Here is a 16533-nt window from a genome sequence, read left to right as displayed (position 1 = left end):
CAGGACATTTGGGCTAAGAAGAGGCAGGCAGGACACACTCACTGCTTCCTATCAGCTACTGCACATTACTGCCAGCTTCTGGTGTGGATAAAGCCTCTGGCCGTTACATTTCTGCGAGGAACAAACTCCTTTTTGGTTTAGAAGTCTAGTAAGATGGATCTGATCGGTTTCCATACACAAAGAAAATGAACTACAAGCTGAACTGTGTAAATAACACTCAAGAACCAACTGCACAGATAAACTGAAGTGCCGTTCTCACAAAAGCTAGGACATTATTACGCTTTAAAGATTTTATTTGCATTAACTGAAGATTCAAATATTAAAATAAGTCTATATTAAATTATAACATTAAATATGCTTTAAATACAATAAACTAAACATTTTTAGTTTCTAAACACAAAGGGAACAAAAATAATTCAGGAGAATGCAATAAAATTAACGACACCAGATGACAGAATAAGGACTTTTAATATGTAGATCCAGATGACAACAATGTTTACTTCAAGAAGAGGTGGTGGCCTTTTAACTAATGCACAAAACTCAAGTTACATAAACTTTATAAGATATCCTCAAGAAAATATTGCTCAGTTAAATTCTCATTTATGTAGTGATCAAAACTCTTGGTAGCTCTTTTTCAGAATGAAACACACCCCTATGCAAATCAGGAAAATAAACAATCTTTTAAGTATTATCACAAATGGTGTCTTCCTTATAGTTACAATTATCTAACAGATCTACAGTGTCTTTCATTCTTGAATTCAAATCAACTTACTTATATACAATATGTAACAAAGTACTCACAAAATCCTTAGTCTTTCAAGACATGAAGCTATGCTTTCACAATATTGAGACCATAAGTTTTTTGAAAAAAAGGTTTGTTGTTTTTGGTTTGTTTTTGTTTTTTTAAAGTGGAGCACACTGTACAGTAGGTTCCCTGTAGGTTATTTTCAAGGCAGAACTAAATGTTACAGCAATTACATAAACACCTGTTGCTGTAAAATGAAACACTTGTTGCCCTAAAATGAGGTAGGGCCTCTTTGAGAGGCCCCAGATCTAATCTTTGCCACCCAAGCCAGCAGAAGTAGTAATCACAGAACAATCCATTTTTTAGCTAAATAATCCAACAGCTCAGTACACACCTGAATGCAGTTGTCCTCTTGGCACTTCACAGATCTCACTTCAAAACCTGATTTATCCAAACCAGACTGAAGTTTGTAGTAACTTGAAAGAAAATTAACTGAACCCAAGTTTAAGGATTTTCATAACTTCAAAAATTCAGTGTATTTCAACAACACTGCTTGTACATAAGTGTTCATCAATTAAGAGTTTTTAAAAGATACCCAAGTTGTCACTGTAGCTAAAGAATGCAGCATATAGGGACTTTACGGATGCAATTAGGAACACCTAAATGAAGAAACCACACTTGCATCCATCACAGAAGTATTTCTCACACAGGTAATTTTACCTCTCCATCCAACTTCAATGACATTGTTAAACAAAACTGTAAAACTAAATTTTGAAGAACCTAGAAGAACAAAAGAGTAATGAAAGATAAAAACACCCCAGGATGTTTAAAATTAGTAAGGAGTCTTGACAAGGGTGATCAATGAACATGTCATTTTGCTTCTTTTCCACAGCAGTGCATGCAGCTGGTTGTAGAATATATATCAACCTGAAATCTGCTAAAAGGAAAGTCTGGAACAGCATAGGTATTTGGTGTCTTGAAGATATATGTGGATGATTTTGGTTTTTACTTTTTGGGTTTATTTTTTATTTTTTTAAATAAAAGTACTTCTCCATTATGCAACATAGTGGTACTGATTGGGGTTGTCTTTGTCTCTCTCCATATAGTCTCTGTCAATGAGAGATTCAATCCTCTTCTTCAAGTCTCCAGGCTAGAAGGAAAGATGAGATGAGTATAACAGTAAGTAATATAAACGCAAATATATTTTAGACAATATGACGGCTAAAAGCTACATAAGAAAATGCACCATAGTATATAGTTAATTTACTACTAAGTATTAATACCTTGATAATTAGGTTTGATTCTGTGACATTTCACATTTCTTGTTCTTATGGACAAGCTGAATAGAAAAAATGTATTACATATGTTTAGATAAACATTGGATGGTTTGACAAACAAAAACATAAGTTACCTTTACGGGAAATTTCAGTTGATTATACAATTCAGAAACAAGCAGATTATGACCAAGAGTCTTTCTCATCTTCATTATTCGTACAATAGCAGCATCAATCTGATACTGCCTGTCTTGAAATACTCTTTCAGTTGTGCTGACCTGTTCCTCAACCTAAAGAACAATAGAACGCCACAAATCATATCACTTTCTATCACTATTTTTATTAAATATATTTCTATTGTTAACCTTTACAATAAAATGTAAACTCATCTACTCTTACTTATCCCTGAGACAGATGCACATATTACTGCATGTTATGAGCTAAGTGATTCTGACGTGTACTGCTAAAGCAAGTCAAAGATAAAATTAAAGATAATGTAAAGGAAAAAATAATGTATGTCTTATTTTAAATCTATTTGATAAATTAAACTAAATCTTAAAAACTCCCTTCAGCTTTCTGAGAGAACACTCACCAGTTCAACAGACCAAACAGTCTTTTGTGTCAAATGCCAATTTGACTTTTAAGAATTTTAATACGCACAGGCAAAAAACAAACAAGCCAATGTTAATTAAAATATGCCACCTTTTGTCAAGCACTGGGATTCAGGTACAACCAAGACATCTGCTGCAAAGTCAGGGACAACCCTGATTTTTATAGCCCTCTTACCTGCTACATATAGAAGCAACGTGGTGACATCTGATTTATGAGCTCAGTATAGTACCAACACTTCAGCAATACCACAGAAACTTCTAAGATGGAATGAAACATCTACAAGATCCTTTCAATCTAATATATAAGCATTTAAATTTGGAAGCACAGGAAAGAACCTAAATTTTTTCGATTCCAATGAGTTTTAAAATCTTCATTGCCTCTGTGAGTCACCCTGACTACCCAAAAAAAAATTAAATACCTTTCGCTTTTCTCCATATGCAAAAACTACAAGAGGAAATACAGAGATTGTCTTTTCACACGGGATATCTAGATAAACAGTTCATATATAAACAGAATGAATACAAAAAAATACATACTGTTTCCTTCATTTGGATTTGGTTGATCTTTATTCTAAACAATTTATGCTTGAAATCACCATTGAAGATGAACTTATCTCCATCTTCTACATCCTTGCCCTTTGGATTTTTAATCAATACTCGTGCTTTTCCACAAGCTAAAGACTGCAAGGTTCTTCTTAACTCACTGTCCTCTGTGAAGAAGTTCAAAATATGAGAGAAAGCAGAACAAAGCATTAACATGAGATGTTTTATGTGATTAATCTAGAAATACAATTGAAAAGTTACTGGTATTATGTTAATACTTTCTTCCAGCCAAGTCCCAATTAGGAAACAACTCACAGCCTTCAAGCTCAGTCACATCTTTCACAGGTAAGTGCTAAGAGCATGCACAGAGTTGTGTGTGTCAGAAAGACAGACTGAGGCTCATCTCAGTGAGCTTTCCATGCAAAACAGATGGAAGATTTCACATTAACATGAGCCTGGCTTTATTGTTTTAGTTTTGTTTGGTAATAACAGGACATTAGAAGAAAAAAAGTCAGTGGGTAACAAGAAACTCAAGCCACCTATTTTATGATTTCATCACTGTTTCTGACACACACCAAAAAAAATGTAATAGAGTAAAAAAACCCAGAAGCCTAAATTGACAGAAAGATGCTCTGTGAGAGGGTAGAGCTGATAGCTATTATAGTCAAACTTCCCCCACAGCAGGAAAGTAGTAGAAACAAGTGGGTTAGGAAAATTTTATCTACTAACATAAGGCTAAAAGCATTTGGACAAGTAGATAAAATGAAATCTTAAACATTCTAATAATTATGTTGAAAAGTTTTGTATCAGGATTTTGCATTAAAACATTCTCTAGAATACTTTATTCACAATATAAGATTGTCACCAATTTTGTTAGATCTCCTGAACAGAGTTTTAGTCTAAAAATTGAAAGATAGGTTTTGCAATCTAGTGGTGAAATGCAGGGTAGCTGAGTAAAAGATTCATAGAATCACAGAATGAACCAGGTTGGAAAAGACCTCTGAGATCATCAAGTCCAACCCCTGATCCAACACTGTCGTTACTAGACCATGGCACTGATGCCACATCCAGTCTCATCTTAAAAACCTCCGGGACAGAGAATCCACCACCTCCCTGGGCAGCCCATTCCAATGTCTGATTATTCAATCTGCAAAAAAATTTCTTCCTAATATCCAACCTAAACCTCCCCTGGCACAGCTTAAGACCATGCCCTCTTATTCTACTGCTGATTGCCTGGGAGAAGAGACCAGCCCCCACCTGGCTACAGTCTCCTTTCACGTAGTTGTAGAGTGATGAGGTCTCCCCCTGAGCCTCCTCTTCTCCAGGCTAAACAACCCCAGCTCCCTCAGCCTCAATATCCTGAAGTGCTCCAGCACCTCAATATCCTTCCTGAACTGAGGGGCCCAGAACTGGACACAGTACTCCAGGTGAGGCCTCACCAGTGCTGAGTACAGGGGAAGAATCACATCCTTGGACCTGTTGGCCACACTGCTCCTGATCCAGGCCAGTATGCCATTGGCCTTCTTGGCCACCTGGGCACACTGCTGGCTCATGTTCAGCTTCCTGTCAATCCAAACTCCCAGGTCCCTCTCTGCCTGGCTGCTCTCCAGCCTCTGTGTCCCCAGCCTGTAGCCCTGCATGGGGTTGTTGTGGCCAAAGTGCAGGACCCGGCACTTGGCCTTGTTGAACCTCATCCCGTTGGAATCAGCCCAACTCTCCAGCTTGTCCAGGTCCATCTGAAGAGCCCTCCTGCCTTCCAGTAGATCAACACTCCCCCCCAGCTCGGTGATGACACCCCCAACTTGGTGTCATCTGCAAATTTGCTAATGGTATGCTCAATCCCCTCATCCAGATCGTCAATAAAGATATTAACACTATTACTATTTTTAAAATAGTTTAACTTTCACACAGAGAGACCTTTTCCTTTTTTTAAACTTTCAACTGCTCTATGATTACTAAAAAAACCCTTCAAACCACGCGGACTAAACAGGCTTGTATGACATTTGACACATTTTGTCTGTTTCAACTTCAGTAAATGCAGATTGTTGAGTTGTGTTTTTGTTCAAACACAAAGCTGCTGTTAAAACACTTCAGAGCTTTACTTCTGCCTTGTGTGAGAAGTTGCAGGTTGCCAAAAGGAAGGAATCTGCAATTACTTATCAATCACAGAAGTAAAAGTAAAAACTGCAGACAGGTTTTGCAATCTAGTGCTGAAGTGCAGGGTAGCTGAGTAAAAGATTCATAGAGTCATAAAATGAACTGGGTTGGAAAAGACCTCTGAGATCATCAAGTCCAACCCTTGATCCAACACCGCCATGGTTACGAGCCTCCTAGAGGCTTCCTTGACAATGAGAAATACTCTGCATTCTTATGTGCCTATTTGCACAACACATCTTAAAGCACCACAGTTACCAGAGAGAAGGTAAGCATTCTTTCTCTGAGTGACAGTTTATGCATTTTCTAACTCTACTAATGTATCAGGAACAATCTCATCAAAGAGACTGGTGGTAATTTATTTTAACAGTGACTGGAAAACAAATTCCAACCATGGTCAGTTAATGCCTACAAAATAATTAAGAGGGACTTTTTACAAGAGCATGTAGTGACAGGACAAGGTGGAATGGCTTCTATGGCATGGATCCTGGCCCCAAAGGAAACCTCTGGACCATAAACTGTCCTTCTTACCCACATTCCTATACTACTTCTCTCTAGGAGAAATATAGACATGGCACTCAGTGCAATAACATATAGGCAGCTCCCAACTATCAATTCCAGCCAGCTGCCTTAAAAACACTATTGAAATTCTTTATTTTGTGCTATAATGTAATGGATGTCCATGCAGCAGATTTTATCTGTTGTTGTCAAGTAGCCAGAATGCAAACTCCAAGGTACAGCAATACAAGATGAGAAAGAAGGACATGGATCAGGCTTGTGTGAACCTATGTTTGTTCAGTAAACACTGTAGTCTGACCTAACAGGCCTCTCTGGAGGCTATCCTGATGTTTATCATTCACACTGGCATGGATTTTCTTCAGCTCCTTTACCATTAATGGAGTAGATGACTAAGCAGCTTGAAGCATTGATGCTAAGAAGCTAGTGTACTGCCTTCTGAAGTGCAAGGATTCTTGATATCCCCATTTTACAGTATTTTACTAAATATATTACAATGTTTTAGTACTTGTATGGGCTCAAATACTCTTTCAGCATTGCTGGTTTGGGTTAATCTTAAATTTCAAAATGCAAAGGGCTACTCGGTATAACCTGCTGATTGATGCAGAACTTCCAGAGAATAAAGAAATGACAGAGTTATGGCTGTAACTACCTCAAGAAGGTGTAAGAATTTGGAAAAAAAAAAACACGCAAGAACATAAGAATACAGAAGGCAGAGACTGCAGATGGTTAAAAAGAAAACTATATTTCTTCAGGTTTTTTTGTCCTTTCTGCCTTCAGGTTCAAGTGCAGAGGTAGAGAGTTACAAAGTATACATCCAGCACAACACTGCTGCTCTTAACAAATCAGACCAACTATAAATGGAGCACTCCAGCAACAGTAATAGGAAACAGGTGGAAGAGCTCTCTAAACAGTTTAAACTGAAAATACTCTCCTGAATCACCCCCAAATGACAGCATTCTACAGCAGATCATTTTCCAAATCTAGTATGTGAAACTAATGGAACGAAAATAATTTGTACACACAACAGTGTATCACGACTTGAATTTTAAGAATTGCAATGATACGTTCTGTAAATCTAATCGGTTGTTAGTAGTAGCATATGCTATACAGCTGTTACTATTAATTTTGTGAAGCATGTTACACACTAAGAAAAATACACTAAGAAACACCAGCAGTGTGTTTTCATTTCTTCTGGTGTCTGTAGCCTATTGGCTCATAAAGTTTGTCTAATGACCAAGGCAAATTTCTTAAAATTAGGCATTTACATACTGAATCATAATTCACAATCACTCAATTAATACATTTAGGAATCAGAAAGTGTTTTTCCTACCTACACCAGTGGCCATTTTAATTTCTTCAAAACTGAATTCATCTCCTTCATTAAACATAAGCAACACTAATGTCTGAAAGAGCGATACTTGAAATTCTTTCTTCCCCTAAAAGAGAAATATGAAATAATTAGAAGTAATATTCAGAAAATTTTCTGCTGTACCCCCAACCTCTGACAAGTTACAGAAGGCATACATTTACTTTTCTATTCCTAGAAGAGATATGCATTTTAGAATGCCTGGCACACCGGCAGTATTGAGGAAACAGGATATTTCTAAAGACTCTTTTTTTTTTTTTGCTCCTCTAACAGTAGCAATACAGTACACAGCAGCTCATTAGAATGGCCTGGTATTTACTTCCCATCCTTTACTTCATTTTAATTACAATATATGAAATTCTGGCATTGCCACCATCAATATTGAATCTCTTAGTAATTAACTCAAGTTTCATTTTATTGGAGATAAACTAGTACAAAAGAAATCTTGGCATTGGATCAGATACGAAAGAAACAAAAGAAAACTTTGGTTTACTATGACACACAGGGACAGTATTATGAGTAACACAATGTTTGTACAAACAGGCAATGTTCAAAGAACTTGAACTCTTCAGCCAGCTGTGGACATTTCTGTCAATTGACAACTACAAGCTCATCCATCTTACTCTTATGTAATGACTGAACTTCCAAGAGTCGTGTTCACAATGAGTTAGCAAAAGAATTCAAGGTTTTTTTGTCTTTGTTGTGGCTCAATGAAACTGCATGATTACAAGGCAAGATATAGCATGAGACAAAAGAAAACCACATTAAGAAACAATGTGGTAAATAATTCAACAAGCATTTAAAGTTTAACCACAGTCATCACATGACTAACATCCTTCAGTCTCTTCTGGTTATCAGTTAAGCATACTAAAAGCATCACCGGTATTTCTATGATCAAAACCATTCCAGATTAAAAAGAAAAAGATGCTACAGTCTTCTTTCATTAATTTCCTGCTTTATCACAACTTGCTTTATCTGAATGAGCAACAAGTCCTATCAAATGAATATTACCACAAGGTATCACACTGTTGTCTTCTGTTAGCAAGGCAGCATTTCAGTTTAATTATAGAAAGCTTACTTTCTATATAAAATAACAGTGTTGAATTGTGATTGTTTCTCCATAAAAATGTTACTACCTTTATAAAAATACAATACATGTCTAGATTCCAAACAATTGACTTAAATTTTATCCCAACAGCCTTAGCTTTAAAACAGGAAAGCTTACTTCCTTAAATTCTGCCTTTAGGACAGCATGCCCTAAAGTGGTCTGCCACTGAAGCTTTCGACCACTGTGTTTTCCCAGGTAAAAGGTTTTAAATACCTCTTGAAGCTTTATCATCTGTAAAGAAAACAGAGAAAAACATTTATTAGCATTTTATCAATGCAGTGATACCAGATGATTTCATGCATGTAATTGCTTTATTCTCCTCAACCATGTTTCAAAATTAGTGTTTTTGTGGGGAAAACTTTAATCCAAAGAGCAAAATTCTGCTCTCAAGTACACTTGTACAATTATGCACAAAAGAAAGTCTCAATTCAAAAATAACTTTTAATTTCCCTGGAGTTTTTTACCTTTTGTTTTGTTTGTTTTAAATAAAAGTAAAATAAACCCCCCTGTAAAGGGTTTTAAACATCAAAAATAAATACTTTTTTGTCCTGGACTATGAATCTGACCAAAAAGTCATCAGACAAAAAGCATACATCTCACACCTTTGCCCTGTTAACTACCATCTGCTCCCATGTTCTTCCTGTATTTTGTCCTGTACTGGAATTCAAATCTGATTCCAGTAACTTACTCTCTTACTTCCAAGTAAGGGGTTTCTACCCCTTCATTTTCATGCCGTGTTGCTCAGGCTAGATCATTCCACAGAGGAAAAGATGCCTCAGGAGCAAGAGCACAAAAGCTTCCACATTTTCTGAATTGAATGGGAACCCCACTCCCACCTTTGGCCTCTGAAGTGCTTCCCACACTTCAGATCAAACAAGGTATTGTAGGAAATGGGACTACAAATACATATTTCCATCTACACCAATACCAGCAGGAGCTTTGCAAAAATCTCTCAACTTGGAAGCAATCTGTTTTTGTGCAAATACTACTTCAATGCAGGGGTTAGTTTGGTGTGACACATTGCAGGGAACAGAGGAAGGATCTTTCAGAAAAAAGGAACGTGCAGTAACATAACTATTGGCTAGATCAAAGTGCCTAACCAATGTAGTTAAAGATTGACTAAGTTAAGGTGAACTGACTTTAAGTGTTTGACTGCAATGCTGTCAGTGAGGATAGAAGGGTTTTTTAATACTAATTTTATATTATTATTACAATTATTAAACAGGTTAAAAACCCACACTGAGTGAAGCAATCATCTGAAAAAAGTGGATTTTACTCACTACAATTTTTGCAATCCTGCAATCTTTAAAATGACATAACCCCCTTAAATATCTAGCAGAAAAACATTTAATGAAGTGCATTAGTTCAGCCTGTGATAGTGATTATGATTCCACTCTCTACAGTGGATTAAGAAGAATTTAAACACTAACCTCTGAATTTAAGTGGACTTCCATAGGTGTATAAGTTGGCCAATATCCCATAGTTAATATATTTACTGTCAGGTCTATATTTCCTGGGTCACTTTGGTTCTGCATATACTAAAATACAAGAGACAAAAATCATTCAAGTATACTGTCTGCATATTAATTAGAAAAAAAAGATATATTTAATTAGAATTTTAAAATTAGTTATAACAATGAAAAATTTCTACATGCCACATCCTTGATTAGACGTGCTTTGCCAGGACTTTGAATAACTATTTAAGGCCCCCCTCCCCAGTTTCAAAACACAGCAAGTGGTCTGAAGTACAAAGAAAGAACAATATGCCTTGAAATATCCTAGACCACTGTCTCTACAGGATATTGAGGTCAAAGACCTCTAATCACATGCAAATAAAGCAAAAGAAAAGCTTTTTATCATGGCAGAAGCCATGGCAGGGACCATAAGATCAATAGGATCCCCTTGGACTTTCACATCTGTTATAAAAAACATTGTCATATAATTTGAGCATAGCATCATTCAAACTAGGCTGCAAATTTTGGGATAGAGAAGTTACTTCAGTATTTTATTACAGGAGCAAGTGTCCTGGGTTTGATCTCTACCCCAGAATCCTGTCTTCAATAAGGCCCCAAAACAAGTACCCAGGGAGAACAACAGGGTGTGTATATACAGTATTTCCTCCAAGCATTCCCTTGGTTACCAACAGGTTGGAAACTTTGGGGCTGAGACATGCACAGTTTCTGCACACCTAGCAACCTTCAGGGAGTTACTGTGGTGTGGGCCATTCACAAAGGATTCATCAGATCACCAACAGTTTACAGAATTAAGGGATAAAGACTTTAAAAGATGTCAGTTGACTAAATTACTATGTGGTATTTAGACTGTAATTTACTTAAAAAGGAATCAAATAAAACTATAAAATAAGCTTATCTCTGAATAGATACAATAAATAAATTCTGTTCTGTAAAAATAGAATAGTCTACAGACACTCTTATTATGACCAGGACCTGCTCAAAAGTTTTAATTTTAGCTTAATCCGAGGTATAACAATATTAAATGTTTCCCCATGACTTCTGAAAATTTAGTTTGCAAACAAAAGAAAAGGTAAATGTACCTGCTTAAACTGTACCATGACATCTTTTGACAGCTCCATGTCCTTGAACATGCCCTCCAGTTTGCTGGTAAAAGCAGCACCACATTCTGTCACACAAATTAATGCAAAGATCCCACAGTTACAAAGAAGCACAGAACAAGCAATAAAGGTTTAATGTGAGACAGTCAAGCCACATGTGCCAGGTTACAGAGCACCCACAAATAGGTGGATTTTTAAGGATTTTAAGGATTTGGTTCCTCTGTAAGTACATTAAATGAACCAGTCTCATACCTAAGAGGTCAGCCCAATAGTTCTCACTGAGCACAATGAAAGCTGTGATATATATATAGCTAAGTATTTAAGTAAGAGTTGTTCAGTTATTACTTAAAATCTGGCTTGTCACTTCTTAAAATGAGAAAATAGGGATTCCAATTTATGTGCCAAAAAGTGATACAAATTTAACACATCTGAATATGCCTACCATGTTTAAGCTTTGACAACATGGACTTCTCAGCATCTACTGATGCACTTTTTCCAACCAGCAGTCTTTTGGCCAAGTCTTTCTTATAAAACGCCTCAAAAACATCTTTCCCTGTAAAGAAATTGAAACAAAAAATAAAATACAACTGAAATAATACAGTCTATTTGCATAATTTGTGACACAAGCCTTTCTTGTGGCGTGCTGATCTCAGAAGAATATTCACTACACAGCAGTGAAGAAAAACTTGTAGACATTTTGTTCTTTTTATATTTTAATAAATCTATTAACATATGTCGCAAAGTTTTTCTTTCTTATTTTTGCCCCAGGAACATGGACTGCATTGTATTTCCCATTGGATCAGCCGCAAACCACATGAAATTACTCTGGGGGCAGAAGAAGATTCTCCCTCCTGTGGTTTGATTTATTAAAAGAAATTATAGAGGAGGTTTTCTATGTATTAAAGAATATATTTTAAAAGTCTAAGATTAAGAAAAATTGACACAAGTCTTCCCACTTGGTTTGCCAATAGCTTTTTGAAACGAAGCAGCCATACAGACACCCACAAACTTTCACACCTCAAACCCAAGCTTCCACATATCTTTTCTACCGACATGTCAAGATATCAGCAAGTTGTTTCACTTTTAAGAGGAACAAATTCACTGTAACTCAAGGTACTATTTGCACTGCCTGCAGTAGCCCCTCAATTCCTTGTAAACACCTTCCAATGTGGCAATTCCTCCCATAGTCTTCTTTCTTCTCTAACCTGTCCTCTGGTAAAGTGATGTTTCATGGAACAGCTGCACCAAGACATCACCAGAAAGTCCAATGCCCAGAAACTACCTACTAACTATCATCTGCTCTTTAAACACTAGACAACTCAAAATAAAATTTGCACTTTTAGCTCAAAAAATATGAAGAGAAAAAGAGCTGGTGAAAATTTCAGAATTAACAGAAATTAACTTCTTACACTGACAAGTTGCCATTGCAACTGTTTTCAATCACCATCTCTAGCTGATAAAAATCATGATGCAAATGATACTACTTTATGACTTGACTGCTTTCCCATTATATTATACTTGTTTTGGATTTTATGAAGACAAAACCCGACAGATCTCAGAACAAACTAATACAGAATTGGGTCATTCCTGCTCATTCCACCCCAGCCCAGGATACGTGTTCCACTTCCCCGAAAACAGTGACCATGCATCTCTATTAGACTAGACCACTTTTTTTTCCTGATATCCCATCTAGAAAAAAAGAAAATCTCCTAACACATTTAAGTGTTTTGCTCAGACAGGGACATACATGAGGGAAGTGCATTTCAAAGGCAGTGAAACTCAGCAATAACACTTTTTCCTGTTGTACTGAGCCCTCCGCTGTGTTCCCTCTCAGCCATGATGAGAAAAGAGAAGTCATTAGTTGCTGGATTTTCACCTACTTGCACCTACAACTACCGAGGTAGACAGGGAAGAGAAAATCTGTACTAACATCCGTTCTCTGCTGTTAGAGGAGAGGCTGTGCCTACAGATGCGGTTAATTTATGTGAAAAAACTTCCAGCAACAGCTCTGACTCTCAGGTCTCCACCCACAGACCACGAAAGGCCTGTAACTTGCCAATCTCCATAGAACTAGTTTGTCCCCCCGGTGTATTTATTGTGCTCCTTCAGGTGTAAGGCAATCTGAATTAAAGACCAAATAGAGCAGAAACTCATGCTGAAAAAGATCTATTACATTCAGAGGAAAGCATCTCTGCTAGGAGCAAGGAAAACAGTTCCAATTGCATCAGCAGTGAAGTGCTATTTCTTACCATGAATGAATCTAAATATGATCATGATTTTGTCAAGGATTCTTTCCAGCTCTTCATCTGTTGCTTCTTTATTACCAGCTCTTAACTTGGAATCCACATATTTTGCTACAAATAAATAAAATCATTTAACAGCTTAAAAATAAATCTAAAATAACGAACTTAAGCATCTCCCACTTGAAATATTACTATGTGTTAAATATTACTATATGTTAAAATACAGGATAAATGTAAAACTTTTTATTTGCCCTTTTCCCACCCTTATGTTCAGTGGGAACACAGACAGAGTCCTACTGTACTACCAGCACAATGGAAAATTATTGCAAAAAGTAACAGTCCAAGAAAAAAATGAATACAGTATAATGATTAAAATTATCACATTAGAAATTCCCACATTTTGTGTTAGTCTGAACAAGCACATTTCTTGTTGAAAGACAATGTTTTGGAAGCGTACAATGCATATGAATGTATTTATGAGAAACAGAAACAAACAACATAAAGAGGACTATATTTTTGTAGACCTTTACCATGTCCCTCATGCTCCTTGGTGGGAGCATATCAAAATTTAAATAGAAGCACTACTTTCAAGTTAGTAGCTTCAGAATGCCAGAAATAAGGTTAAGCCTTGAGTTTAGCTAGGTATTTATTAAGCTACATTAGTATCCTTATACAGCCTTCTGTGTAAGAAGGAAACCTTTGCAGGAGCTGAAACACCATGATCCACAAATGACAGCAGCCCATATCACAGCTTTAACCTGTATCACTGTGTTGTGCAATCTGTCCTACATAAAGCTGATTTCAGAAGGAAGTCACAAAATAAGCTGAATAAAGGTAAAAGAATGTACAGAGGAAAAACAAACAACCAAGGAGCAGGATCCTCTCCTGGTATAAAAAGCCACAGCTTCAGTTTTGCTGCAGGCAAAATAGTCAGAATAGTTTTTGCCGGATCAGGGATAAACCAAGTAATAGTATTTTTAAAATATTTATTATTTTCCCCCCTTAATATGTAGTAGTTCCCCTTTCAAGGTCTCGAATTTCATTTCCTCTATTAAAATTCCTTGTATCTGAAAGCTTTAAAATCGTTATCCCAACCTAAGCCTTCAAGGCAGATAGATGGGCTATGCTTAGTCGTTTCTGAAAAATCCAGAACATCCAAAGAACTCCTCTACTATCACAATGAAAACCAGTTCCCTCTAATTTGCCACGGCTGCTCTTTCCCCCTAAGCATTTACTCCACTGGTAGCACCAGCACCACGCTCTCTGAGCAGTTGTTAGCACCAGCACCGTGCAAGCAGCAGAGCGCAGGGGCAGCAGAAGGTGACATGCTCCGTCAGGACACCGTGCTCACACCTACGGCACACCCAAGCTCCTGGAACCCGCGATGCTCCCAGGTTAACGTTTGCCTCGTATCCCAAAAATGAGTCTCCTAAAGCAGAATGCGTACTGCACCACTACTGCACTAGCACACTCAGCAGCAATATCTTATCATGCTTTCTATAGATTTTTGAAATATTTTACAGAAAAATATTTGTGTACCTATCAATTCTGCAGGCTTATTTGGTCTCTTGTTGATAAATGTTTCAAAGGACTCCTTCATCAAGTTTATAAATTTTTCATTTTTCTGAAAGCACACTTCTATGATATGGTCCACTTTATCCTTAAAATCTAGTAGCTCTTGCACCATATCCTTGTCTTTTTCAGGATTAACCACTATTGTTGTCCCAAAGTTCTGTAAAACAAACACTTTTGATAGTAAAATACTTTAGAGCGCTACCTATCTCCCCCAACAGACACATTCACCCTTATAAAATTTCTCATTAGAAAGAGTAATTTTTTTTTTATGGAGCTACTTATGTGACTTCAAGTTTTCAAAAAATGAGATGCATTGAAATTTAAAATAAAAACCCAGACACACATTAATGGATTTCATACATTATTGTTTGATTTAAAGATTATATACATTCAAGACAAATGCTAAAAAAAAATAAAATAAATACACAGTAGACATGACTATGACGTGCAAATTTACAGTTAGAGAACTACATGATTCATGTAAAATAAATTATATGGAAACTGCCTCAGAAATGTTAAGTGTAATAGAAAACTTCACACTATTTTTCTTAAGTCCACTAGAGAGCTCTATTGATGGAACAGGTGGCAAAAATTCAACTGCTGCTCATCACTCCAAGATTCCTCTTTCAGGAAGGGTTCTGAAGCAAAAGAAAACCTAGCTGAATTGCAAGGAAACAAAAAACTTTCCCATACACAGGAAGCAGCCACAGACTTGACTTTCACTTCTTGTCCTACATGTATTACCTTAGATACAACACCATCTGTCTAATGACTCAAAATATTCTGTAACAGAGGATTTAAATTTACTGGACAATTTGCTTACAGTTGCTTAGTAACACTGATCAGCGCCCTGGACAGAATGGTCAGTTTTTCAAGGTGAGAAAGGGGAAACATCTGCACAGTAACAGCAAAACACTACTATTTTCATCAACTGAAGCATATTAGCCACAACAACAGTAAAATATGGGGAAATCCCTTTCAAACCTCAGAAGTTCCACTTCAATACATAATTAGCAATTGCCATATTCATGGAGATTTTTCTCAAGTAACATTTCAGAGTGAAGCTGAACACAAAGCTGCCCAAGGTCCTTAGATTTAACATGTGTATCACGGAGTCACAGAATGGTCTGGGCTGGAAGGGACCTCTGATGATCACCTAGTCCATCAGATCTTCCACTTATCACAGTTTCTCCTTCATTAACACAGTATTTGGGCATCTCACAGTCTCTATCAGTTCTGTTCATAAAATTGCAAGGCATTCCCCCCATTTTGCAAATGGTAAATCGAGATACAGAAAGCCAAGTACCACCTCTGGAGTCATAAAAAGGTGATGACAATATAGCACAGACCTTCAGCCCATAACTCAGCTCAAGATAAACTTTAAAAGTTCTCGAAGCCTCTCTTTAATGCATTTTGTCATACAGAATGTCCAAAATGAGATTTACTGACACTACAGAAAAGGGTTTCTAACTTTTTGAGTATGTAAAAAGCCATCTCAAAAACACAGTTCTGAGTGTGTGAGATTTAGTGTATGATAAGCCAACTTAGCAACCTGCTGCTGTGAAAGGAGAGGGTCAGGTCCTCCTTTCCTTATTTTCCTATCTGTCTTGAACTTCTACTTCTTTCCTTGGACTTTTCTGTGAGCCTCTTTAGTTTACTAAAGAGGCATAAAACTGACCTTGCCCAGGTACTGTGTTGAAACAGATCACAAAAGAGTCTGTCTATGGAGTGGCAGGCAGCACAAGAGTTAAAGTCAGGAGCCTGATCTGGGATCAAGTAAGGAGAAAGATGTTCCTCCTCAGCCACAGCAAACCATTCAACTG

The 16533-nt window shown here is 36.9% G+C and overlaps 1 protein-coding gene across 2 annotated transcripts in view; it reads right to left on the bottom strand.

Moving 5' to 3' along the window:
* Positions 1 to 578: 578 nt before the first annotated feature.
* CUL4A (cullin 4A) overlaps positions 579 to 16533 on the bottom strand; it is a 38021-nt gene continuing 22066 nt past the window's right edge. Inside the window, exons 11-20 of one of the 2 annotated variants that reach the window (XM_032679662.1) lie at positions 14675 to 14867; positions 13142 to 13246; positions 11335 to 11445; positions 10875 to 10960; positions 9751 to 9858; positions 8438 to 8551; positions 7177 to 7282; positions 3168 to 3340; positions 2157 to 2309; positions 579 to 1895 (exon numbers count right to left, since the gene is read on the bottom strand). In XM_032679662.1, coding sequence (XP_032535553.1) covers positions 1800 to 1895; positions 2157 to 2309; positions 3168 to 3340; positions 7177 to 7282; positions 8438 to 8551; positions 9751 to 9858; positions 10875 to 10960; positions 11335 to 11445; positions 13142 to 13246; positions 14675 to 14867 — 1245 coding nt within the window. In that variant the 3' untranslated portion in view covers positions 579 to 1799. Of the gene's footprint in view, positions 1896 to 2156; positions 2310 to 3167; positions 3341 to 7176; positions 7283 to 8437; positions 8552 to 9750; positions 9859 to 10874; positions 10961 to 11334; positions 11446 to 13141; positions 13247 to 14674; positions 14868 to 16533 lie in introns of those variants that run through there. The other variant, XR_004355337.1, reaches the window with a different exon arrangement.

This window comes from Chiroxiphia lanceolata, chromosome 2 (genome assembly GCF_009829145.1).
Source record: "Chiroxiphia lanceolata isolate bChiLan1 chromosome 2, bChiLan1.pri, whole genome shotgun sequence".
In the NCBI taxonomy this organism is placed as follows: domain Eukaryota; kingdom Metazoa; phylum Chordata; class Aves; order Passeriformes; family Pipridae; genus Chiroxiphia; species Chiroxiphia lanceolata.
The sequence above is the reverse complement of the archived record's forward strand: the minus strand, read 5'-3'. Positions and strand labels throughout refer to the sequence as shown.